Consider the following 24,505-nt stretch of genomic DNA (forward strand, 5'->3'; position numbering starts at 1 on the left):
ACAGCCAGGGCCCGGCGGGCTGTGCGGGCCATCCGCCAAGACCGCAGAATCTCGGACGGGTCACACACGTGCCCCAAAGTGGCAGCAGCACTCGCGGTGACACGTGAGGCCACGGTTCTCCCCTCCCTTCTTGTCCGGCCCCCCAGAGCAGAGGTCAGGAGGTCGCTCTCCCCGCCCTCCAGGAACACTGACCCCGGCCTCCTTGGAGCCCCTCCTGCCTCCGTCTATTCCTTCCCTCGCCCACACCTCTGACTCCTCCCTGCCTTGGGCCGCTGTCCCAACCAGAGGGGCTTGTCAGGAACGTGTACCATTTGGTGCACCTCCTGCCTTAAGTGTTGTGGGTGCTGTGGGGTGTCCTGTCGCTTAGGCTGGGGGTCAAGGGTCCGTCCATGCTGTGAGCTGGCTGACCAGCACCGGGGTGGTGCGTGAGGTACCCGGCATGTCGGCCACCAACTTCTCCACGTGCGTTCCATCCTGGGGCATGGCCCATGTGGCTCCAGGACAGGAGGCCTCGGGGTCAGGGACCTGGAGCCGCAGTGTCCCTGGGCTTCGTTTGACTGGTGCAGGATGGCTGTCCAGCTCACAGTTGGCGATGCCGAGGGGACCGCCCATACCGCGGCCAGTCCTGGCCCGCTTGGTGTCCCACGTTGGCCAGCCAGCCGGGCGGAAAGCGCTGCTTCAGTGCGACGACCCCCGAGTCGTCCCTTCCCTGAGCGCACACGCACCTGTCCACTGGGCGGGGCCCTTGCCCTGGAGGGCAGGTGTGCCCACAGCAGCCGGCGGGAGGGCATGTGGCCAAAATCAATCTCCGTGTGACCCCTGCCCCCAGCCCATTCGCTGTATAACCCTCAGCATTTCAAGGCATCTGAATCTTGCCAATACCCAACCCACTAGAGAAGAAAAAGATGAAAAGCAGTTTTTGAGAACTTTAAAAATATTTCTGGGAATGGGATGGTCAAAGCGCAGCGTTCTGCCATCACCGCGGCCGCGTGCGGGTCTCATTCGCGGCAGCTGCCGCGCGCGTTGCCATCCTCCGTGTGCGAGCACCTCTCGTCCTTGTGGGCACCACCGTGTGCCAAGCTCAACGCGCAAATCCGTGCCAACGTACCTGGCGTGCGGGGAACCGGCTTGGACGTGGGCTGTGGTGCCGACCCCTCACACTTGGCTGTTCGGCTGGACGGGGTTTTCGGGGGACGGCGGGCGTGCTGACAGTCGTTTCCTTTAGGATTTCTGCCGTTGGCATCCTTGAATCAATCTGGTTACTGACTTTCACCTTAAAACTCAGCTTTCGGCTGCCTAAGCCTTCAGAGCCCGGAGGCCTCTGGTCCCGCTCCCTCCTGCTTGGCGAGCTCCTCACCCTTCCGTGCTGAGCCCCTCAAGAGACGTATAAGAAGGCGATGGCCCAGAAAGAAATTTTGACTTTTCCTCCGGAAGTTCCTGTCTGTGAGAGAGCCGAGGTCTGACTTGAGACTCCGCTACGAGCGGGGGCGGAGCAGTGGAGCCCGGAGTTAGGCGCTGGCTGGGAGCATATCGGAGACACCTGCTGCGATAGTCATCGAAATCAAAAGCATCGATGATACGTCAAACTTCGATGAGTTCCCAGAATCTGATATTCTTAAAGCCAGAGGTGGCTGCAAGCGGTCCCCCTGGGACCAACTCCGAGAGCGAGACTGGGTCTTCATCACTTACACATGTGACGGCCTGACGGCCCGACGGCTCGGGGGGCCGTACCTTCCTGCACAAAAGCGGCCAACGAGTGTCCTTGGAACAGAATTCTTGGCGGAGCAGGGTTCTTTCCTCTCACACCCTCCTTTGAAAGAGCTTCCCAGAAGTTTGGGGGACCCGCTGGCATGTCACAGCAAAGCATCCTGCGGCGGGACAGCGTGTGGATTCTCTCCCAGAACGTGCTGGAACCCTGCGGAGCAGAGACAGCCACTGCCGCCATGTCCGCCCTAACGGCTGACTGCATCTTTAGAAACCTGACAGGTTTGAAAACACTTTTTCCCCCCGAAGTTCATCCGAATGAAAGAGAGAAAATGGCCATCACCAGACATTATTGAGATTGTAGCCTAGACTTACTGAATATCAGCCGGTTTCTGTGATTTTGTGACGGACGTGCCTTCTGCCAAGCCCACCAGGTAGTTCTTCTCCTTTACTGCTGGAAGCTCTGCAGCTCCGAGGAAATACAGCAATAATGAAAGCCTCAGCAGCCAGCGTTCCGGTGAAGCGAACCCTCCGCCATCCTCTGAGCCGCAGTGACCGCGGCTTCTCCCTGCAACTCCGCCTCTGGCAAGTGGCTCCTGATAGCCTCCGCTCGTAGTGCCCTTTGCTTCAGGTACCAAGTTAAAGACCCTCAGTCCCTCCATCTCACCCCTCCGGCCCGTCTGAAACACTCGCGCTGCTCTGCTGAGGGTTGACGGGGTCCCAAGTGCCACCCTGTTGCTCTCAGAAGGAAGCATCGTTTGCCGGGGTGCTGATTTTGCTTGTTGTTCAAGGTCACGGCCGCGCCAGAGCTGGGAGTCAGCTTTCTGCCCGTCCGAGGTTCCAGTCCACTTGAAAGCAGGTCCTGGCTTAGCCATTCCTAAGTCATAGTTGCCGACGAAACTGCTGTGGGTTTGAATGTCTTACAGGAAGAAAAAAGATTAGGGAAGTATCAGCTTTCGGTGAAGGTCACGTCTGGCCCTGAATCTTCGTTCGCGGTCTGCTAGTGAAAAGGAGTAAACGAGACTCTTTCGTGTAACTGTATAGTTTCCTTGTAGCTGGGGTTTTGACCCCATGGGTTTGTGAGGACGGGTGTCGAGTGCAGTGAGAGTAGTTCACGGGACAGCAGACGGTCTGTGTGTGGGCAGTGGCAGGGAGCGATTTGCTTCAGGGGGAAACGTCCACATTTTCGACTTCTGAATAAACTGTGTGAAAACAGTGTGAATATGATGTGTCTTAACGCAAGTGTGGGGGCGCTTGCCACCGACGGGGCGGGGGCTCCGTCGGTGAAGTGTCAGCCTTCAACTCAGGTCATGATCCCGGGGTCCTAGGATTGAGCCCCATGTCAGGATCCCTGCTCCACGGGGAGCCTGCCTCTCCCTCTGTCCTACCTCCCACTCTCCCACTCTCAAATAAATAAAATCTTTTAAAAATTAAAATAAAATTCAGCTTTCCTGGAATTGTCTTCCTCTATGCTGTGGAACCTGAGTCTAACCACGTCTGGTTCCAAGTGGCCGCGTGACCCAGTGCTGCCCTCTCCCTGTGGACCCTCCAGCACCTCTAGCTCCCCCAGGACCCCCCAGGAGAATCCTTCCTCGAACACACAAGAACTCTATTATCACACATTTATTTTTAGAGATGAGTTTGGACTCAATTTTCCAAGTTGAAAAAACCACACTTACTGTTTTCTGATGAATGTTGTGTTCGCCATGCAGACCCGACCGTCGGGGAGACACAGCCCGGCCCACGGAGTCTCCCCCAGCAAGCCCGTGGCGTGCCTTCCCGCTTACTCAGACGTCCGGCTGACAAGCTGATTGTCTCCCCACAGACACTCTGCACATGTACATATGTATTTTTTTAACCAGCTACTTTACTCAATTCTCTTATGGTTCTAACACTTCTTGGGGGCATTTCCTTTGGCTCTCATGGGTCTCCTGAATCCAGAGCCCCTGATGGTGAGTAACTCCTGGGTGGGACTCTGAGCCTCTTCCATGCCACACTGGGGACACCTTCAGCCCTCCACGTGTCCCCCTTGGTGCAGGCCGTCCCACCCTGCCAGGGAGCGGCAGGTGCCACCACTGGGTGGAGTCAGAGCCCACAGACCTGGACCGCTGGGCTCACGCCAGTGCCTTGAAGGCAGGGACCTGGCTCCTTGTCCTCTCGCCCTGCGTCCCCACGGTCAACCCTACTATGTTCTCATCTCCTGCCATACACAGCTGGTGGGGGTGGACCTGGATCTGGGCAGTGGGGCAGCTGGCGTGGACCAAGCCTGGAGGGAGCATGAGGGACCACTGGGGAGGGGCCCTGGGCGCGTGCCGTCCACACCGCTCTCCACGGGGCTGACACCGTCTGGCGGCTGGTGGCCGCCGTGCCGGACAGCACAGGTCTCAGAGAAGGCAAGAGGCACCAGAACCTCTGGTGACTGAGGCAGGACCACAGGCAGTGGAACCCGGCCCAAGCTGGGTTTGGGCTGATGGCAGGATGCCTCCTCGACGCAGACATCACCAGGAGCAGGACGAAGGTGGGAGAGCAGCCTCATCCCGGCCACACCGGGGGCCTGCATTGATCCCACTCTGTCTTGGGCCATGACTAGGGGACCAGGAGGACCATGGCTGGCCAAAGCTTGTCCTCAGTGTCTGGAGGTCCAGCACCCTTCCCGGGACCTCGGGGTCTCCCAGGGCCCGTGCACGCCCCCATCAAGGTGTGGCTTTGGGGCCACAACAGGCAGGGCAGGTTCCAGGTCTGAGCCAACAGAGAGGCCGCGTCACCTGCTTGGGTGGACAGTGAGCCCACCAGGGGCATGATGGTCTCGGGGTGGAGGAGGGCAACATCAGGCTCCCACTCTACCCTCAGCCCTTCACAGTGTGAACTGCTGCTGTGTGCACGGACGACCTTGGTCAACAGGCAGAGGTCTGAGAGGGAAAGGGGAATGCCCTGTCAGGTAGCAGCTGGACCAGCGTTGCCTGCCACGGGGAGCCGGCAGCACTCGCTGGCTGAGGGGCCCCCGGCGGCCTTGCCCCACGCTCAGAAACCCCACACGTCTCCCTAGCACTGCCCCCGGCCGGATGGACCCCAGAAGCAGAAGTAACGGGCCTCCCTCCCCTGCACCACAGGAGGCCCGTCTCGGCCCCCTTTCAGCCCCGAGTGGAGCAAGCGGAACGTGACCCCGGCTGGTGGAGGCTCCCCACCAAGGCACTGCTCCCACCCCATCTGGGTCTCAGGCAGAACGGGGTGATGCCACATTCCCGCCTGGACAGGCCCCGGACCTCTGGCTGGGCTCCCAGGCCTCCGCTTTTCACGGGCGGCTGAGGAGTGCCCTGCCAGACAGCTCCGACCAGCACCCTAGCAGGACACTTAGGCCCAAGCTGCCGCATCTCAGGGTCAGTGTCCTGGGTCGGGACCTGGGGAGCTCAAGACAGACAGATGCAGGGCCTTGCCCATGCCCAGATAAGCAGCTGTCCCCCTCCCTGCCCGGTGCCAGTGAGAAGTGTCCAGGCTGGTGGAAAACGTTGGTGGGGGGGGGGGGGACAGTGAGTGAGGCCAGAAGCACCTTCGATGGTCTCGTTCTGCCTGAACCCGCCCAGTGCCACCCGCGCCCCATTACAACGTGTGGGCCACTCGCGGAGAGATGACATCCTCTGTCGCCGGCGTGCTGCATGGCGTCCTCGCCGTCCCCTTGAGGTCGTCAGGGGCCCGCACCCTAGTGGAGCAGCAGGGCAAGCCCTCCCCCACCCTGCCAGCCTCTACGGATGACCAGTCCCAAGGAGGGCAGGTGCAGCCCAGCCTGTCGTGGCCCCGCAGACCTGGGATGCCACTGGCTGCACCGGCCGGCGGGGCAGAGAATCACCAGCCAACCGCTGGGCGGGGCAGACCCGAGGGCCCTGCAGCCGCATTTGGAAAGCAGAGCCCTAGGATATCCATGAAGCCTCGTGGTGCAGCCCCGAGGAGGCAGGGAGCCCCTCTTCATTCCACAGGAGGCAGGCGAGGTCACGGGCCTGGATCCCGGGGGAGCGAAGCCAGGGCTGCGGGGGGCAGGCACTGCCGTGCCGTCTTCCCCTCGCTCCAGGCCCGTGTTGCTGACGGGGCCGTGGTGGCTCATTGGAGCCGTGAGGAGCCATTTCTTCTTGTTGGCGAGCATCCCTGGGATCTCTAAGGGCGGCGAGGGCAGAGGACGGCGAGGGCAGCCTTGTGCTGGACCCTGGCACTACCCAGGCTGGGCAGCCTGTCCCCACCTGCAGCCTGACTCCATTCCGCAGCCGCGGCCTCCCGGGGCCACAGGGGTGGTCAGCCCTGACAACCAGCCTCAGAGTGGCCTCTCAGGTGGGGACACATGGCTCCGGCTCTCCCCACCAGTGTCTGGATTTGCCCCACGGTTACCCCGTGGGAAAAGGGAACACAGGAGAGCCATGGGTGCAGGGGTGGGGAGGGGGGAGGGGGTGCAGAGGGGGTGGAAAGAGGGGTGCACATAGGAGAGGGGTGTAGGGGGCATGGAGGGAGCAGCCCATGCCTGGCTCCACTGACTGCACATGCCCCCCCCAGGGCTTGGCCACTCTGAGCCCTGGCGCCTGGTATGGGGGCTCGACCCCAAACCTTTGCCCCCTGACAGGACGTGGGCCACTTGGGCCCAGGTCAGGCCCTCCCTGGGACATCCCACAGTGAAAGCCTGGGGCATGGAGGGCGGGTGAGTAGGCTGTGACCCTGGACCCTGGCCTGTGGGGGGCTGGTCTTCAGGGGGCCTGAATGGGAGAACGCCACCCCCAGGGCAGGATCCCCTCCACTGCACATTGGCCCCCGGCTCCCACTCGCCATCAAGGCCGAGAGGACCCCGGGACCGGGAGCCAGGCTGGCAGCCTCGGCTGGTGACCCTTGGCGCAGCCAGGAGCCCAGTCGGTGACAGCTGCGCCCCAAACCACGGGCCCCCTGGCGCTCAGGCAGCAGGACCAGCACTGGGTGGGATGTCTGCACAGCTTCAGAAAGAACTCAATTAGCTTTAATTAGTATAAATGTAAGCAATTTTAATTAGTTTTAGCTAATTTTAAGTCTTTAATTAGTTAGAAACCAGGGTGTTCACACAAAAAATGTCCAATTCCTTCTTTTGAGAAGTCAGCATCACTAGCAACACCAGCCCATCCCCCAGTGGGGCAAGCAGGGGTCACTGAGCAGAACAGAGGCCAGGGGGCCTGAGGGAGATGGGGGGTGGTAGGGGGATGGGGGGCCCCGGGCAGTGGGGCCCTTGAGGGAAGGGGGACCCTGGGAAGATCGAGGACCCAGGGGAGCTGGATAGCTCTGGAGGAGATCGAGTTCCCTAAGGTTGATGGGGAGCCCAGGGGGGAAACGGGGGGCCTGAGGGAACGATGGAGGCCCTGGGGAGTGGGGGACTGTGGGGTCCTTGGGGAGAATCGGAGGCCCTGGTTTCCGAGGCTCCATCCAGACCCTTGCCTCCCTGTTTCCTGCCGTCCCTGCATCTGGGGAGCCTACAGTCTTGGGTAGGGTCCTTTGTTTCCATCTGGGGTGGGACCATGTGCTCTACTTAGGCCATAACCCTACAGATCAGGGGCCATGAGGTGCCCTCCCCAGGTGACTGCCCAGTGGCAGCAAGTGCCCTCCTCTGGGAACGCCCATCGTGCTCCCTCTCTTCAGGGAGCACGGTTGAGGCCTGAAGGGACCCTGCCAGTGGCCAGCAGCTCCTCACGCCGCTCTTCCCCGTCTGTGTCCCCCTGCTCAGCGGTACCTCGAGCTTTGTGGCTCTGACCCACGACCTGTGCCACTGCCCGTGGACACGGGGCCTCCTGCCCACAAGGGGCCTTTTGCACCAGAGCTCGCTGATTCTCACTGAAACATAGCCCCATCCCATCAGCCCCCAAACAGTGGCATAGAAGCGTCAGCAGTCTCCTGCACTACCCCGGGGCTGGCCAGGCTCCGCAGTCCCCTGGAGGCAGACAGAGCCTGGGGCATGGAACCGCACTCCTGCCTGGCTTTCTGCCCTCCCCCGACTTGGCCTTGCCAAGGTCAAGGGGTGCAGTGACCCTTGGAGTCAGCAGGAGGAGCTGTCAAACCCACTATCTCGGGAATCGGGAATCGGTGTGCTGCCTGTGCACCCCCACCCTCGGGGCCGCCACATGGCCTGGCCCGTCCATCCCCTGTCAGCTTGGGCCCGAAGGGCAGGAGGCTAGTCAGCGTCAGTCCCAGAGCTGGAGGGCAGGGGAGGGCAGGGGAGGGCAGGGGAGGGCCATGTGGGACTCTGGGGCCAGACCTTTCCCACCTCACCTCTCGCTGGAAAACCTGCTACCCGCTGACGCTCAGCCAACAGAGCCAGCCGGCGGCCACTGCCATCAAGCCCTAGCCTCAAGGTCTGTGACCCCCCCCCCCATTGCCGGACACCCACTCAGGGGGCACCAACATGGCCAGAGGCCACGGGGGTGCCAACTGTGCATGTGGTTAGCAGTGAGAACCCTGTCCACTGTTGTCCCTGCATTCAGGGAGGGACATGGCGCCGACCCTCGGCTGGTGGAGCGTTGCCCGCTGGTCCCTCCGTGCCACCCTCCCTGCCCCGACTGAGCCCACACTAACAAGCAGGGGTGTGGTCACGTGCCCCTCAGGGCCCTGCGAGCTCACCTCTGCCCACCACCATGTCCGGTGCCCACCTGCCCACCCACCAGCCAGATCACGATGGTCAGGGTGGGCCTCGGGGCCCCGAATGCAGTCCCGGCTCTCGGGAGCCGAAGGGCAGCACCACGTTGTCGCCTGAGGAAGCAGGACACGATACCAGGAGCCGCCTGCCACCTGGTGGCCGCGTACCCACGCTGGCCACGTCTCCACAGCGTCGCGTCCAGGAAAAGGAGTGAAGGAACAGCATTCCCAGCAGAGGACAGTGCCGTGACGACGTACGACGAGTCAAATAACAGGATGCGACATTCTGGGAACATAAAATCACGGAACAGCCCTAGAAACCCAGAATTCTCGATGAGGGTCCTTCTGCTGGGTCAGGGTGCTGACTCCCTTGGTTTTCTCTTTAAAAGATGGAAGCAAGGCACACTGTTAGCATGTGATCAGTCGGGACGGTCGTTAAAAGTAAAACAAAAGGGAAAAGGAAACCTACCGCGAACACCAAGAACCAAGCTCACCGACAGGCTGTCCGCCCGCAGCACAACGGTAGTAAGAACAGTCACCTAGCGCGGCGACGGCAGCCCCAGCTGAGAAGCCAGGCGCGCGCTGGCCCGTGAGCGGGTCCACGGGGCTCGGTCCGCTGTGCGAGGGGGCTGCGAGGCCTGCGAGGGGAGGAAATCCCGGTGCCCGCTCCAGCCTGGCTGCGTCCGGAGGCCATCATGCTCGGTGACCGGACACAGAAGGACCAACCCCACGTGATTCAACTCCTGTGAGGCCCCTGGAGTCCTCAGCCGCAGAACGCCTGCGGGGTGTGTGTGTGTGTGTGTGTGTGTGTGTGTGCAGATGGCGGTGCACCATGGGGGCAGGGGAGGGGGCTGTGCTCTGGGGAGAGGGAAAACCTGGATGGTTCAACGGCGTGACCTGGTGTCACTGAGCCGCACCCTGAGAGGCGGCCAACTCTGTACATTTCACGTTCTATGCATTTTGCCATAATTTATAAAATGACAATAGTGGGGCCCAGGCCGCGGATGTGATGGGTGTCCCCACCCGCCGCTGGGGGTGAGGGGTGGGGACAGGGGTTGCGCAGCCCGGGAGCAGTCCGGTTGGGGCTCGTCTGGGACTCTGTCCTGAGGACGTCCTCGTGGGGGAACATTCGTTATAACCCAACACAGTCCTGCATCACGTGGACACTTCTGAAATGGGTTGTGTCCCTTGTCCTCGTATGCAGCAGGATGGAAGGGGGACACCCTCCAATGGAACGGACCCACAGGCCTCATCGGTCACCACCGGGGGGGACTGCCCCCACCCCCTCTTGGGGAAGCAGCCCCCACTTCTGGGAGCCCCCCCGCAAACTGGGAGACACCCAGCTCCTGCCTCTCAGTCGGGGGTCCTCCTGGGGCCAGCACATTGCGAATTTGGGAGAATCTGTCTGCTTGGTATTTCTGGAAGGAAAGAGCTTTTGTTGCTCAGGATCTCGAGTATTTGGTGTACTTTTGGAGTACCCTCCCGCTACCCGGACCCAGGAGAAGGGCAGGCGGAAGGGCAGAGCCGCACGGCCGGGGATGGGCTGGGCCCAGGCAACCTTCCAGGACAGAGCACAGGAGCCGCTCATGGCTCAGCCAGGGGGCTGGGGAATGGGGCCTGCACTGTGGCTCAGCTGGTTCTGGACCAGGCTCATCCCCCCGTCCCCACCCAGGACCCTCAGGAGGGCTGACCTGCAGGGCCAGGTCTCCACACCCCAGGGGGCCGAGCTCCAAGCGGGGGGCCTGTCCTCCCCAGCTGGGCTCCCTGGGTGGCCTCCCTCCAAGGGAGGCCTGACGGCAACTTGGAACGGTGATGCTGAAGCGCACAAGGGGCGTCTGTACAACTCCCGCCACGGTGACCCTTGTGGTCGCCGCGAGCGGCACACGGTGTTTCAGCTCGAATTAGGAAAGTTAAGAATGCCATTTCGAGCTGCATTTCTAGGTCTCCGGGGGCTGTGGGGGCCGCAAGCAGCGTCTCCGTCATCATTCATTCCGCGTGGCTCACACAGGACTCGTGTCAGAATTCACGACGGGCCTTAGAGCTCAGACAGGACCCATCACCCAGGGTTTAAACCGCGCCACAGAGTTGAGCAGACTCGGAGCAAAGACGCGCGCTCACTAGCGAGCACAGGAGGGCGGCCCGGTGTCCGGAAGGCTTGTCGCCGAGGCAGAGGCGGCGCATCACTCCCGCTCTGAAGGCCGACGTTTCAAGAGCTCACGACGCTAAGTGTGGACGAGGACACGGACCATCCGACGGTCCGGTCTAGGAGGACAGCCAGGCAGTTTCCAGCAAAGCTCAACGCGCAGCTCCCGCTGGACGCCGCGCCGGCAGCCAGTCCGGAGAATGGCAACTTCTGCTCCCACAGAACTCGGGCACACACGTGCTTGGCACGTTTATTTAGAGTCGCTGAGCTTGGCGACAACCCAAACGTCAAGGAAGGAAGGATAAACGCGCGTTGGAGCCACACCTGGAAACTGCTGGAAGAGCGGGAAGAAGTGGGCGGAGAGGGCAGAGCGGTGAGTCCCTGTCCCAGGAAACCGTCCCAGCAGGAAGCCGCGGGGCGCTGCGACCTGGCCAGAGCCGGACAGGAGGACGGGCTGGGGAGACCCGGGCTCTGCACGGTCTGCTGAGTGTCTAGACGGCGCGGTGAAGGTTCTGATGTCCGAACACACCGAACTGCAGATGGCCACGGGTCTGATTTATTGCACGTGAATTGCAGCCCAATAAAGTGGGTGTTTTGAAAGCCTGCAGTGCCGCAGGTAGGAATCGTCAGGTTGCGAGCGCCGTCCCCCATCTCCCTCCCTCCTGTCCTGCTCTGGTGGTGCAGATTGGGGGGCAGGGTCCCAGAGAACAAGAGGCTGGGGCAGAGGCCACAGTGTCAGGGAGGGGCTGCCCAGGCCTTCCCCACTGGGAGGGAGGAGAAGTGGCCAGAGCGCTGGACTCTGGCTCTCGGTCACAGGTGAAACACAGTGCCCTGGAGTGGTACAGTGGTGACACAGGTCAAGTGTGCCCTGGGCTGGGGCACACCCGTAGCCATATAGGCCTCCATGTGACTTGCTCCCACAGAGACTCCCTATCTGGATGAAGACCCCCCTCATGTCTCCTGCACTGCGGGGTCTGTCTTTCCCCAAGCCCCAGGCTGAAGATGCCCTCAGACCAGGAATGGCCAGCGTGGCCAGCGCCCACCCGAGTCCTGTCCCCATCTGGCCACCCTCCTGACTCCAGACCCACGCATCCCCTCCCAATCCATCCCCAGCCCCCACACCCCCCGCCAGCCCTCTTGGCACCAGGCAGCTCCTCCTCATGGTCTGAGACCCTCCCTGGTTGGGGGCTGCCTTGGCCATCCCCCACAGAGACCTGGATCCTGGACCCCCCCAAGTGGCAGCCAGGGGTCCCCATCTACCTCGCATGTGCTGGACCCCACTGTTGGTGTTATGTCCCAAAGAAGTGACATTTCTGGACATGAAGGGTGGTTTCTTGTTGGAGCTCCCTTCATTACTTTGTCTTACTTAGTCTCAGAAGTGAACCTGAAAATTTATTTGCCGAGTTTCAAAAACCAAAGCCCCACCACCCCGAGACCTGGGGCAGAACGGCAGTAAATGGGAGGCGGGGGTGCAGGTCTAGGCGGCACTGCCTTCTTAGCCATCTGAGGGGTCTGGACCAGGGCCATGGGGTGGTGGTCCCCAGACCCCCCAATGGTAAGCTCCCCTCAGTGCTTGCCAGGAACCCCATTTTCATTGTATTTTGTGGTCAAATTGCCAAGAGCATTCTCTATGCCACATTTTTTTTCATTTTTATTTTTTGAGGAACCATACTTTGAATTTTAAAAAGTCAAGTTTTATTTGCTTCCCAGTGAATGCATTTTCTCCCCTCTCCCACCGCTTCATTCTGTTTCTCTTTCTCTTGTCCACCCTGTTGTTCCTTTCTGGTTTCTGAGTTTACTGCTACGTTGCTTTAATTTTAATAATAGAACCAAGAAAAAATAAAACAAAAGCATCCAACAGTGAATTTTCCTCTGAGGCCCTCAGGCTAGGTCCCGTGGGAGTTGGTGACGTTTCCCCACGGCCACTGGTCTATAAATAGAAGCAGTGTTAGCTCCGACTTCCTCTCTGAGTCACTGGGAAGAGTGTGGGTCCTCGTGCACCTTGAAGGCGTGACAATACTGCCCAAGTGACTTTCATTTTTGAAAACATTTCCGGCTTCAATTTGCAACTTGGTTTTTTTCATGGGGTTTTGGGGGGAAATGTGTATTCTCTCTATGCATACTGCGTTTTATAAAAAAAAGTTAAAAACAAAATTCAACTGAGTAAATTTGAAGATCTAATTGGCTTTATTCAACAACTCATGACTTGGGCAACATCCCACCTGGCAGACGGAACAGAGCTCCAAGAAGCTGTGCAAGGAAGGTTTTTATGGGCAAATGGGGGGGGACAAGAGGGGGACACGAGGCTGTCAAGTGCATATTATTTCGGTCAAGGTCACTTCCCTTAGGGAAGCCGGGGTCTTATCAAGCAGATTACCTTTTACCTTACCAGGGAAGATTAGTGCTGACCAGGAAATTCTGAACTGATTGGTTTAAAATTCCACTCGTGGGAGAGGCTGAAAGTACAATTAGGTCAGGTGTCAAGTGTGGGTGGCAGCTAGCACGAATGATTCCATCCCGTGGCATGTTTCGTTTTAACACAAAATCTAAATCACCGATAGTGGAACTGAAGTCTCTAGGATCGCCATCAGGCATTCTCTGTGGTTTACCCAATTTTGCCAGGAAAGGACCGACACCCGCTCCGTGGTATGTTCTCCTTGCTCACCTTGCTCACCCACAGACTCAGTTTCTGTGTCCAGTGCCATGCTGTGACTCCCGGAATGGCTCTGTGGATGTGGGTTTTATGGGTGTAACACACTCTCCTTGCCCACTTCACCTTTTTTTACCCTGAATTCCACTTTCTCAGGTGTCAGTACTAGGACACACCTGCTTGAGCCACACCCGCGCCCTTCCTGTGTGCTTTCCCATCACTTCGCCGCAGGGGGTCCGTTGTGGAGTCCACGCTTCTACATGACTGCAGTCCACCCATTCTGCTGACACTGTCCCGGCCAGCTCTGCCCAGGACACTCTGTGAGGCAGCTGTCACAGGCACTCGTGGCTTCCCTGGACGAGCCAGGGCCCAGGGCGACAGTCTGCTGTATCAGCCCTGGACAGCTCCTGCTGACCGTGGACCAGAACCAGAGTTCAGTGGTGTGGACTCCAGGCTTTGCATGTGGGGGTCCCAGCGCAAGGAGCATGTCAGTGGTGGGACACCCAAGGTTCTCCGTGGGAGAAAGTGGCCCAACCCGCCAACCCGAGTGGGTTCTCCCACCCACTGCAGGGATGGGCCCAGGCAGTTCCCGAAGCCTGTGGGCTGCACCACCCGCCTTTCCTCACGTTCAGAGAGTGCCTCGACGGCTCATTGCCTTCTTAGCAGTTTTCCCCCTTCAAGGTACAAGGCCAGTAATGTCCAGCCCGTGATTGCGATGTGTGACTCTGCAGTGTCATCCCTGCGGCAACCAGGCGAAGGGGGCACCAGCTCTGTGATGCTTCTTAGGAGAGCAGGGCCTACAGTGAGCTCAAAAAAACTAATCACAACAAAGAAGGCTGATAGAATCTAAAATGAAAGAGACAGCTCCCAGGGGTTAAAAAGCCGGAGTGCGCAGTGGAGAGCACTCTGTCTGGGGGCTGCAGGGAAGCTGTCTAGACGCAAAGATTAGCGAAGGAAAACCTGCCTTAGAGACGGCGCTCTCCTGGGCTACCCCAGCCACCGCAAGATCTTCCCCTGCCCCAGCAACAGCCCGGCCAATCAGACACCGTCACTAGGAGGCCTTCCATCGCCTCAAGCGGATTTTCCCTCGGAGCAACCCCCGCCCCCTCCGCAGAGCGACTGTCCTGTGCGCTGTGCACCTGCCTGCGGTTTTGTCCTGAGTGCGCGCCCCGAATGTCCATTTCGGGCTCTTCTCCATAAAGCCCTTCGGCCGGGGAAGAAGCTGGCCCGCAGCTGTCACTTTGCTCCAGGGCTTTGGTAACCTCCTCCCCGAGCTCAGCGGTCAGCCCGGAACGCACCCTGCACCCCGTGCACTGGTCTCAGCGGCCTGGGGCTCCGCTGGGCTGGGCCGGATGGACTCTGGGCTGCCTGGGGTCCTGTTTCTTTCTAAAGACTCTAGATCTCCTTGGACCAGCGGCCATCGTGCCCCCTTCTCTAAGTGTGAGGCGATGGGCCTGCCCTGGGGTTGGGGGGGGCACTGGCTGTCACCGCCCGACATCGGCCCCTGTTGTCCCCTTCCTGGGAGTGGATCCCACGGGGTGGCCGCCAGCTCCCTGGGCATGTCTCCCCTTCTGCTCTCTCCAGGCAGACCTGGTCATTCCTTTGTCTTCGTGTCCCCCTAGATGGAGGAGCCCCAGGTCCTGCCCCACCCCCCCACCCGGGGGCCTCTCTGGGGGGTGGTGGGCAGCCCGTCTCCCCACCCTCCCCTCCCCCACGAAAGTCAAAGGTGGGCCTCCCCCAAGCAGAGTCTGGAGGCTGGCAGGGGGCCCTGGCGCTCACCGCAGTTCCAGGAAGCATGGCCGACCTCGGACCCCACAGAGCCACCCCCGCAGGAGAGAATCACCAGGGACGGGCCCCAACCGCGAAGTTCACGGAATCTCCTGCAAGACACCAGCCACCACCCCCGCCCGGCTAAGGAGAAACTGAGAAACCACCATCAGCCTGAACCGTTGGTTTCTGCAGCGGACGCTGGTTCAGAACAACCTCCCAACTTCCCCCTTTTTCTAAACAAAATATGTCCCTCTTCTTCGTTGGACCTCCCTGTGGTTTTGCCGGAGCTTGCGTGTCCCAAATGAAAATTCTCTGCCGTTCCTAGAGCAACTAGGAGCTACTGCCATTCCTAAATCAACTCATTAGTGCTGATCAAGTACGGGGCTGTTTTATGTTGAAGGTTAATACCTCCTTTCCTCCTGCTTCCTGTGGGCTCTGGGAACTGCAACTTCTTCCCCTTCATTTTCCTCCCCGGGAGCCAGGGGACCAGACCTGACCAGCTCTCCCCCCACCCCTCCCCCTCAACCAGAGCCTGGCTCCTTCTTCGCCAGTCTTGAGAGTGGACTGGGGAAACAGGGAAGCACCATGGGGACTCGGGTACTGGGTGCATCTCGGTAGGGGGCTTGCCATGACCCCCAAGAGCAGGTGTTTGTGCCTTGTTGGCGTGGCAGGCAGCCACCAGACCAAATGTGGGTCAGGGTGAATCCTAGGCTGGCGCTGCGTGGGGGGAGGGGAAGTTCGTCAAAACCCCAACAGTTCTGTCCTGGCTGGCACAGTGACCAATGTCCCTGGCTTAAGCTTGCGGGTTAGCCAGAAAAGGAACGTTTAAAATGAGCCCAAAAAAAAAAAAAAAAAGCACATTCACTTCCAGCTTGGGAGGGCAGGCGGGGTAAGCCCCAGCAGGGGTCAAGGGACCGGCCCTCCTCCAAGAGGCGGTCGTAGCTGGTAAGGGGGCAGGAGTGCCTCCCTCCAGGGCTTCTGCAGAGCTGCACCCAGGGCCAGGAGGTGTGGGTAGGTGCCAGTGGGTGCTGGAAGGGGCCTCCTGGTGGGGGCTGCATGAGGAGGTGGCCCAACGGGGTTTTGGGAGGAGTGATTCAGCTGAGCCTTCAAGGGGGTGTGGGGGGGAGGGGACAGGGAAACGGACCAGAGGGACGGGGTGTGTGCAGCGGGGGCTGCCGAGGGGGGGCGGTCTGGTAGGGGCCGCATGGGGAGGGGGGGCCAAGGGACGTGCAGTCGGGTGGGAGCTGCGGGGGGGGGGGGCGGCAATCCAGTACAGGCTGGGGTGAGGTGGGGGGCCAGATAGACGGCCAGAAAGGGCTGCTGCGAGAGAGGGGATGGTCCAGTGGGCGAGCCTGTGGGCGAACAGGGACAAGGGGATGGCCCATAGCGGGCTGCGGAGCGGAGAGCGGGTGCCGGGGGTACGGTCCAGTGGGGGCTGCAACCCGGGGGGTGGGGGAGGCCGTCCAGTCCACTGGGGACTGCATGGGCGGCAGGGGAGGGGAGCGAGGGACAGTCAGTGGTGGCTGGGGGCCGAGTGGGGCGGCAGGTGGGCGACCCAGCAGGGGACTGGGGGCCTGGCGGAGGTGGGGAGACCTCCAGACCCGGCTGCACAGGGGGCGGTGTCGGGAGGGGCGGTCCCGTGGGGCTGAGGCCGGGCGGGCAGACCCTCCGCGCGTGCACCAGGCCCCGCCTGCGGCGCCCCCGCCCGCGCCACGAGGCGGCCGCGTGACCGAGGTGGGGGGGCGGCGAGGGGGCGGGCCGGGGCGGGCGGAGCGCGGGCCGGGAGGTTAGTGCTCGGGCGGGGGCGTGGTCGGGGGCGTGTCCGGGGCGGGGATTCGCCGCTTTTCCCGGCAGCGCCCGCGGTCACGGGTCACCGTGTGCGCCCGGACGGCGCGTGCGCCGGATCCCGGTGGGTCCCCTGCGCTGCCGCCCGCGCGCCCCGAGGAGCGGACTCCTGCCGCCCAGGTACCCCGCGAGGCACGCGCGGGGGGCTGCGGGGTGCGTGCGGGGTCCCGGGCCGCGCGCCGGATGCTCAGGGCGCGGGCTCGGTCCGCGCGTGCGGGACGCGCCCTGGGCGCACGGTGGCCCGTTCCTCCCGGCGCTGGCCGTGGGTTTCGCGTGCAGCGCCCCACCCTCGCCTCCGCGCGTGCAGGGAGGGACTCGGGCTTCTCCCGCCCGCCGCCTGATGTCCCCGGACGCATTTCTCCCCGGGGCTCGCGGTGCGCGCCGCTCAGAACCCCTCCTGTCACTTCCGCAAGGTCCAGCTAGTTGGGGTCTGAGGGCCGCCCCGACCCTCGCCCGTCACCGTCGGACTCCGCGTCCCTTAGGCGGGATGGGCAGAACCGCGTGGACTCGGTGCTGGCGCCCCGGCCCCGTGTCGCGGAACATCCATCCCGAAGCACGTGTTCTTCGGGCGGGAAGGCTGGGGATCTCCGGCCCACCCACCCGACCCGGGGAGCCCTTGGCGCGCCTCCCAGTCCCGTGCCGGGCCCATTTGTCTCCCAGCCCAGAGCTGGAGGCGCGGCTGGCGCGGAGAGTGCTGGAGATTGCCTGGGAACCCCGCGATGTGCTGCAGCCCTCTCCACAGTGGACCCGACACCTCTGCAGGAGGAAATTATCCCCAAAGGTCCTGTCTGCTTTCACGCTTGTCCGGAGAGTCCGCGGCCTTGGCGCAGGCGCGCGCGGTGTGCTCATGAGGTTCTTTACAATCTCGGGGTGCCCAGCCCCAGCCGGCCTGGTGTCAGAGCAAAAGTTGGAATCTGAGCCAGCTCAGAAATCCGGAATGCTTCTAGAAAAAGCTGTTTTCCATCCTGCTCAAAGCGCAGGTGGGATTTTGGAGCTGCCTCCTGCTTCCTGGGCAAGTGGCTGGTGTTTCCTCTCTGCAAGCAACTGTCGAGGGCCCTCCTGCAACCCAGATTGGATCAGCAGAGCCGGGACTTTGTGTCCTGGGGGAACTGCTTCCCTCTGCGGGCCTGGGTGCCCAGAGCTCATGGTTGGGGTTCCCGGATGGTGTCCCGCTCCCCCGTCCACTGCCTTGCTCACTCCTGACTTGGTGCTACTAGTTCCTTTCTTTCGGAGGGGGCTTTGCGGGATGTTAATAACTCCAGACACTCCAGTTCCTGCTGCTGGGCAAAGCTGATCACTTCCCACGTGTTTTAAACTTGAGGGTTGAGTGTCTACAGCAGTGATGGCCTGGGGTTAACTTTACTCTTTGGAACAGGGAACTGTGTCCGGTGGTTTGGGGGGAGGGTGCAAGGGTTCTTCGTTTTCACTAAGAAGGTAACGAAACAGCCTTGTTAACCTGGGAGAGTGGTAGCTGGTTTAAAACCCAGGACACATGGTGTTTGGTTTTGGGTCTCCAGGGTAATTAGGTCCTGAAGGAACCAGCAGCTGGTGCTCCACACTACCCCCCCCACCCCCGCCCCAGGACAGGTGCTGGAGGGCTGTGAGGAGGGGTCCATGTGGAACTGTCAGAACCTTCTCTGGGAGGCACGTGATGGGGTCCTTTGCTTGCCCTGAGGAGGCCTGAGGTTGCCTGGTGTTGACTGGGGTCAGCACACTTGTGGTCCAGGCCAGTCCTCTTGTCTGTCACCTGCCCTAAGCGTGGGCACCTCATTTGCCATCTGGGCTGCCCGTGAGCATGTGAGGGGACCTTTCCACCTTCCCCGCCTGGAGTGCGAGCCTGGGAAGGGCCTCTGTGTTGAGAAGAGCAGTCTGTGTTTTCCAGAGAGGACTTTGAGTCATAGCAGCAGTGGCCGGCCTCCTGTCAGGGTTGGTGACTACCCCCAGCTCAGGTGAGTGGAATAAAGAGACCCAGGGCAGCCGAAGTCCACTTTGGCTGGGGACGCAGGCGGGGCCCCAGGCTGGCTGCCCAGACGGCTGGTTTCTGGGTGGGTCAGCCCTTTTCTTTGAACCTGAGTCCCTGCACCGCGGCCTCTCTCTGGGAAAGCCAGGAGCCAGGGCTGTGCCCGGGGCCCTCAGACACCCTGGTACTGAGGTGCCCTGCGTTTCTTCTGCAGTGGCCGCTCTTAAAAAAGGAGTTTGAATCAGACTCTGGAGTTTTAGCCCGTTTCTGTGTGGGTGCTGCTGCTCCAGGGGTGGGGCCATGCTCCTCCCCGTGGCCTTGTCCGGCCTGGCTCTGTTCAGAGGGACCTGTCGTCCAGCCCGTTTCAGAAGTCTCGGTGTTGACAAAGTGTGGAATATGAGTCTCAGAAATATACATTCCAGAGTGGCCTTGGGCCTCATGACCCCGGGCTGTCGTTCAGATAAGCTTATCACTCACCACCTCCCCTTGCTCTGCTGTGGCCTGCCGTGCTCGCCTCCGAGGCCTGCCTGTCCATTCTTCTGTGACACCAGCTAGGGGCGCTCGAGCTGCCAGGGCTGACCAGAGGTCCGCTGTGCCACATGTGTGCTGCCGTGGGACCTCTTCTCTCGGGAATCTGGGGGCTGCCTGTGCGGATGTCCCAGGATGGGGACCACCCCCACCCCGAGCTGGAGGAAGGGCAGGTTTCCCCCCCCCTTTTTTTTTTTAAAGATTTTATTTATTTATTTGACAGAGATCACAAGTAGGCAGAGAGGCAGGAGGTGACAGAGGAGGAAGCAGGCTCCCTGCCGAGCAGAGAGCCCGATGTGGGGCTCGATCCCAGGACGCTGGGATCATGACCTGAGCTGAAGGCAGAGGCTTTAACCCACCGAGCCACCCAGGTGCCCCAAGGAGCAGGTTTTCTAAATAGCGCTCCGGAAGAATGTCTGAAGCAGAAACGCAAGTGCCCAGTTTTGAAGGGATGCACTCAAGGGTCTGGTACCTTCTGTGCTTCTTGCGTTTTCTTTGCCATTTCTGGTGTGGGCCAGGGTGAGGCTGGGCTGGCAGTGGGGCCGCAAACGCGCTCTTTGTCCAGGGTGAGCATTTCCGTTCATAACCTTGGAGAGTGGGTCCGGGCGCCTGGGCAGAGAAGAGCTTAAGTCCCCCTTTCCAGTGGGTGTGCAGTGGGTGGGAGACTCCTCCTGGGCACCAGAGACCTGGGGTGCACTGGCCCTGCGGGGGGTGGGGGGCCAAGCCAGCTAAGGGGCTGCAAGTGTGAGTGAACACAGTGTGGTCCCAAGGTGCGATGCATGTGAGCCCGGGGCTCCATGAGCTGTGGGGACACGGGGCCCTCAGCTTCAGGTGCTTGAAGAACAGGCAGCCACAGAGGCTTGGGCGTCTCCCCCACAGCTGGGGGGGCTCTCCACTCCTACCATTATAAACAGGGTGGGGGGGCTAGGTTGTCCAGCTTGCACCCCACACTGGGCAGTGTTCCCAGATTTCAGGTATGGAGCTAGGGGATGGGCTGGGAAGGAAGGGGCTCCCTGAGACCCTGTCTCTGCAGACGCTCCCCCTAGCCTGGGAGTTCCCTGGCCAGCCCCTGGGGCGTCTCCTTGCATGCCCTTCCTTCTGGGGTTTGGGGCTGTTGTTACCCTGGAGGACTCCTGGGAGCCCTTCCGAGCAGTGGTCAGACGCCGGCTTGCCACGCCCCCCTGGGGGCACTGGATATGGAGCTCTGCACGTCCAGCCAGCAGTCCTGAGGCAGCGTCCCCTGTAGGTGCTGCGCTGTTCCACCTGCTCAGACATGCCTGTGGGATGTGTTAAGGTGCAGAGTCCTGGGCCATGACCCAGACCTTCAGATAGCTGCAGCGGGCAGAGCCCAGAGTGGGAGTTTCTGGCAGTTCTCAGCGTAGCGTACGAAGCACTGCTCCTCAGTTTCGGAAGCTGTAGGAGTCCAGGATCCAGAGCAGAAAACATTAACGTGTTTGGTGCTGGTGTTTGAAATTTCCACTACTGCCCCAGGATTCGGGGACACCAGGTGAGGGAAGTTCCTGTTGCTTCTGGAGGTGACACCTTTTGAACAGGAGGGCCAAGTCCTCAGGGCTCCCGATCCCCTGGGGGCAGGGGCGGGGCAGGGGTGGGTGGGGACCCACTCCCAGGGACCCTGGGCTCAGGTGGCTTCTCAGCTGCTCACCCCGAGCTGGAGAGCTTACCTGGCTGGCAGCCAGGGAGTGTACCTGGGAGTAGGAGAGTGAGCTGGAGGGGAGTCTGAGGGCTGGGGTGGGTCCCCAGGAGTGCACCCCGACGTGGGAGTGGTTCTGCCTGTGGGAGGCCCTGGGGCCCTCCCATCCGTTTTTTTGTTTGTTTTTTTTAAAATTTTATTTACTTATTTGACAGAGATCACAAGTAGGCAGAGAGGAGGAAGCAGGCTCCCTGCCGAGCAGAGAGCCCAGTGCGGGGCCGATCCCAGGACCCTGGGATCACGACCTGAGCCAAAAGCAGAGGCTTTAACCACTGAGCCAACCAGGTGCCCCCCCCCCATCTGTTTATGCAAGCTCCCAGTGGGTTTGGGAAAGCAAGTACCGGAGCCTGCCCTCAGGAACCCTTGGCCTGTGTCCCCAGTGTAACAGTTTCCCGCAGGTGCAGTTGGGGGTGGGTGAGGGCAGTGGAAGCTTCAGCCCCCCAGCCTGGCCGATGGTTTCCTTTGGCCTCTTGGGAGCACTGAAGGGGATTAGCCCAGGACATTATAACTCCTGTGGACCACCCTCTCTCCCACATCAGTCGCTCCCTTAGAAACCCTGGCATTCCCGCAGCTACACCTCACCTCTGCCCTGCCGTTCCTTGTCGCACCCACAAAGAGACCCACAGCCTGTCTTCTTCAGGGCTTCACTGCTGTCCCTTCGTTGTCCTGGTGTCACAGAAATAAGCATAGATGTTTAGGTGGTGGGAAATGGTTCTGCTCATTGGGCCACAGAGTTCACTTCGCTGAGGCCCCAGCCCTGGTGTGGGGGACTCCGACTGCTGTCCATGGTCCTGGGTGGGGAGGGCATCCTCGGCAGTCCCCTGGCTTTTCTGGGCCTCATCCTGGGAGTAAGGCGGGGGCTGGGGGGCACTTCCTGCTTGGACAGTCTCGAGCTACCTGTGTTGGGAATCTGGTGGCTATTCCTCGGGGCCCCGGATCCCGCATCTCCACCAGGCCGGCCCCACATCTTGGGAACTTGTGCTCACTGCTGGGAATTGGAGAGGGTTTCTCCATGGGTCCAGACCTTCTACAGTCACCCTCTGTGAACAGGCCGCGCAGGAGTGAGCACAGAGCTGTCCCAGCACCTTTCAAACTAGCGGCCCTTCTGCTCTCAGGGCACCCCTGCCTCACCCGAGCCACAAACCCCCTTGCACTGGCCCCCTTCTTCACCTGACACAGTTGAAGGCTGCTAGCTTTTGACTCATTTAAAAAAGAACTTTGTATCAGTGCCGTAAACACAAAAGCCATATCCCTTGACGCACAGAAACATAGTAACAAAGATAAACAGTGGAACCTGGTAGGTAGATCTGACTCCCTGCTCCTCTCTGTTAGGTGTAGTGGGATTGGGAAGGGTGGGAGCCCTCTGGACGGAGCATTGTCCCCGTGTGACCTAGCGGTCTAACTAGTGCTGCTTCTAGCTCTGCCCAGAGTGCCCCTGGGTGAGGCTGCCCTTGGGGAACACATGCCTCTGGCTGCTTCTCTTTAGGGGGGCCTCAGGGGCTGCCAGCGTCAGAAGCCTTAAGGTCTGGGCCTCTGTCCCATATACTGCCCTTTTGCCGCCCCCAACTCCCCGCGGCTCCTGCGGCTCCCTTTGCCCTCCTCAGCAGCAGTCAGCTTTGCCAGAAAACCCCATCTGCCACGTCCCCGAGTCTTGTGCCTGGAGTCCCCCCACCAGAAACTGACGGGACGGCACTCCCAGGCTGCACTTGGGGCCACCAGCCACCCTCACTGTGTGCCTGGCGTCCCGGCAGGACCCTTCCAGCCTGCACGCTCTGAGCCGTCTTGGGGCCAGGTGACACTGGTAGCTCTGGCTGGGTGCCGTGTTGCCAGCCACTCCCCTGGGGCCTCTCCTGGGGAGGGACGTGGGCCCACGGCCACAGCCACCCACTGTGAGCTCGTGGGAGGCAGTTTGGGTGCCTGAAGGATGGGACTTTAAGTTGTGTTTGGTTTGAGTTGATGGATACTTAAGGTGAATTACAGGGTGCAGCAATCTTGTTGGTCTCCTGGTGGTGGTGACTGCCTGGACTGGCTGGGCCAGACGTCTGGGCTGTGACACGCGCCGGGCCTTTCTCGGGGCTGGGGCCCCCTCCCCGTGTGGACGTTGTGTCCCAACCACGTGAGAGAGCCCTGAGGTTTGTGGGGAGGAGGCATGGGGTCCGAGGGCTGTTGGTGGAGCTGCCCTGAGCCCGTGCTCATCTTTCAGGAGCGCCATCGTCTCATCCGGGGCCGCCGGGGGGCTGGGCAGCATGGTGCCCTCCGGCCAGGCGATGGAGAAGCAGGAGCCTGCGGAGCCGGGGCCGGACCCGGAGCTCAAGTCCTGGAGGTGCCTGGTGTTCTACCTGTGTTTCTACGGCTTCATGGCGCAGTTGCGGCCGGGGGAGAGCTTCATCACACCCTACCTCCTGAGCCCCGATAAGAACTTCACTCGGGAACAGGTACGTGGGCTTCCTGGCCCAGAGTGGCTGAGCCTGCAAGGTTAGGTGGGTGGCGGTGTGGTGGGAGGGGTCCTGCCGTCTGCCCCCCCCCCCCCCCCCCCCCCCGCCCAGGGCACCTTCACGCGGGGTGGGGGGGAATTGGACTGCTAAGCAGGCTAGTTGAGGAGTGACGGCAGGCCGCAGAGGGGTCCGTGTCTGCTGAGGGTCGGAGGGAAGAGTGTGCGGAGGGGGGCACCCCACAACCACCCCCACAGGGGCTCACGTGGCAGGAGACCTCTAACAGCCATTTGCCCGAAGGGACCTGGAGGGATTGACTCGGCAGAAGGATGAAGATCTCCTGGTTGGAACTTGGGTAACAGTTTCTACCCCAGGGCTGTAGAGGTGGGAAAGCAGTCTTCTCCCCAGAGCTTTCCTTATCAGGAGAACAAAAGAGCCGAAGGGCTGTTGGTAGATAAAATGTGCCGTCAGGCCTTCTGTCGGGGTGAGGCCTTCTGTCTGAGCCTGGGTCCCGCCCTGCTCCTCCTGCCCCCAGTCCCAGGCTGGCGCTGCCCTGTGCTCCCTGGTCCAGCCCAGCCCGTGGCCTCAGGCACTGTCCCCTCCAGCGCGTCACTGTGGCTAGGCAGCTGGGTCCCACTGAGCCACGCGGGCTTTCTCTGAGAGCCTGGCCTTTCTCCCTGACTGAGAGCCTGACCCCTTCCCCTTGGGACCTTAAGAATTCTTTTTTTTTTTTTTTAAAGATTGTATTTACTTATTTGACAGACAGAGATCACAAATGAGCAGAGAAGCAGGCAGAGAGGGAGGAGGAAGCAGGCTCCCTGCCGAGCAGAGAGCCCGATGCAGGGCACGATCCCTGGACCCTAGGATCATGACCTGAGCAGAAGGCAGAGGCTTTAAGCCACTGAGCCAGCCAGGCGTCCCGGGACCTTAAGAATTCTTAGAAGTCACATGGAGTCGCTGTGCACGTGAGGCCTGACCTGACCTGCCTCAGATGGGGGCCGGGCCCGCAGTGGCTGGTGTTGTGGCCTCTCCGGCTTGTGTCTGCCCCGGGCATGCGCGTGGGGTTAGGACGGCCTCTGCGGCGTGTCCCCGCTGGGCTGACTGGGGACACTTGTCCGCACATGTCCAGGCTGCC

General features: G+C 61.1%; 2 protein-coding genes across 6 annotated transcripts in view; both read left to right on the plus strand.

Moving 5' to 3' along the window:
• Window positions 1-15,830: 15,830 nt before the first annotated feature.
• SLC19A1 (solute carrier family 19 member 1) overlaps window positions 15,831-24,505 on the plus strand; it is a 38,533-nt gene continuing 29,858 nt past the window's right edge. Inside the window, exons 1-3 of one of the 5 annotated variants that reach the window (XM_047718154.1) lie at window positions 17,705-17,719; window positions 20,638-20,734; window positions 23,142-23,373. In XM_047718154.1, coding sequence (XP_047574110.1) covers window positions 23,185-23,373 — 189 coding nt within the window. In that variant the 5' untranslated portion in view covers window positions 17,705-17,719; window positions 20,638-20,734; window positions 23,142-23,184. Of the gene's footprint in view, window positions 15,906-16,721; window positions 16,860-17,704; window positions 17,720-18,621; window positions 18,689-20,637; window positions 20,735-23,141; window positions 23,374-24,505 lie in introns of those variants that run through there. The other 4 variants (XM_047718169.1, XM_047718161.1, XM_047718178.1 and 1 more) reach the window with 4 other exon arrangements.
• LOC125093267 (uncharacterized) lies at window positions 16,867-18,033 on the plus strand. Its single transcript, XM_047718184.1, has one exon. It carries the CDS (start codon window positions 17,080-17,082, stop codon window positions 18,031-18,033), a length of 954 nt encoding a protein of 317 aa, XP_047574140.1. The 5' UTR covers window positions 16,867-17,079.

This window comes from Lutra lutra, chromosome 1 (genome assembly GCF_902655055.1).
Source record: "Lutra lutra chromosome 1, mLutLut1.2, whole genome shotgun sequence".
NCBI classification, from domain to species: Eukaryota; Metazoa; Chordata; class Mammalia; order Carnivora; family Mustelidae; genus Lutra; species Lutra lutra.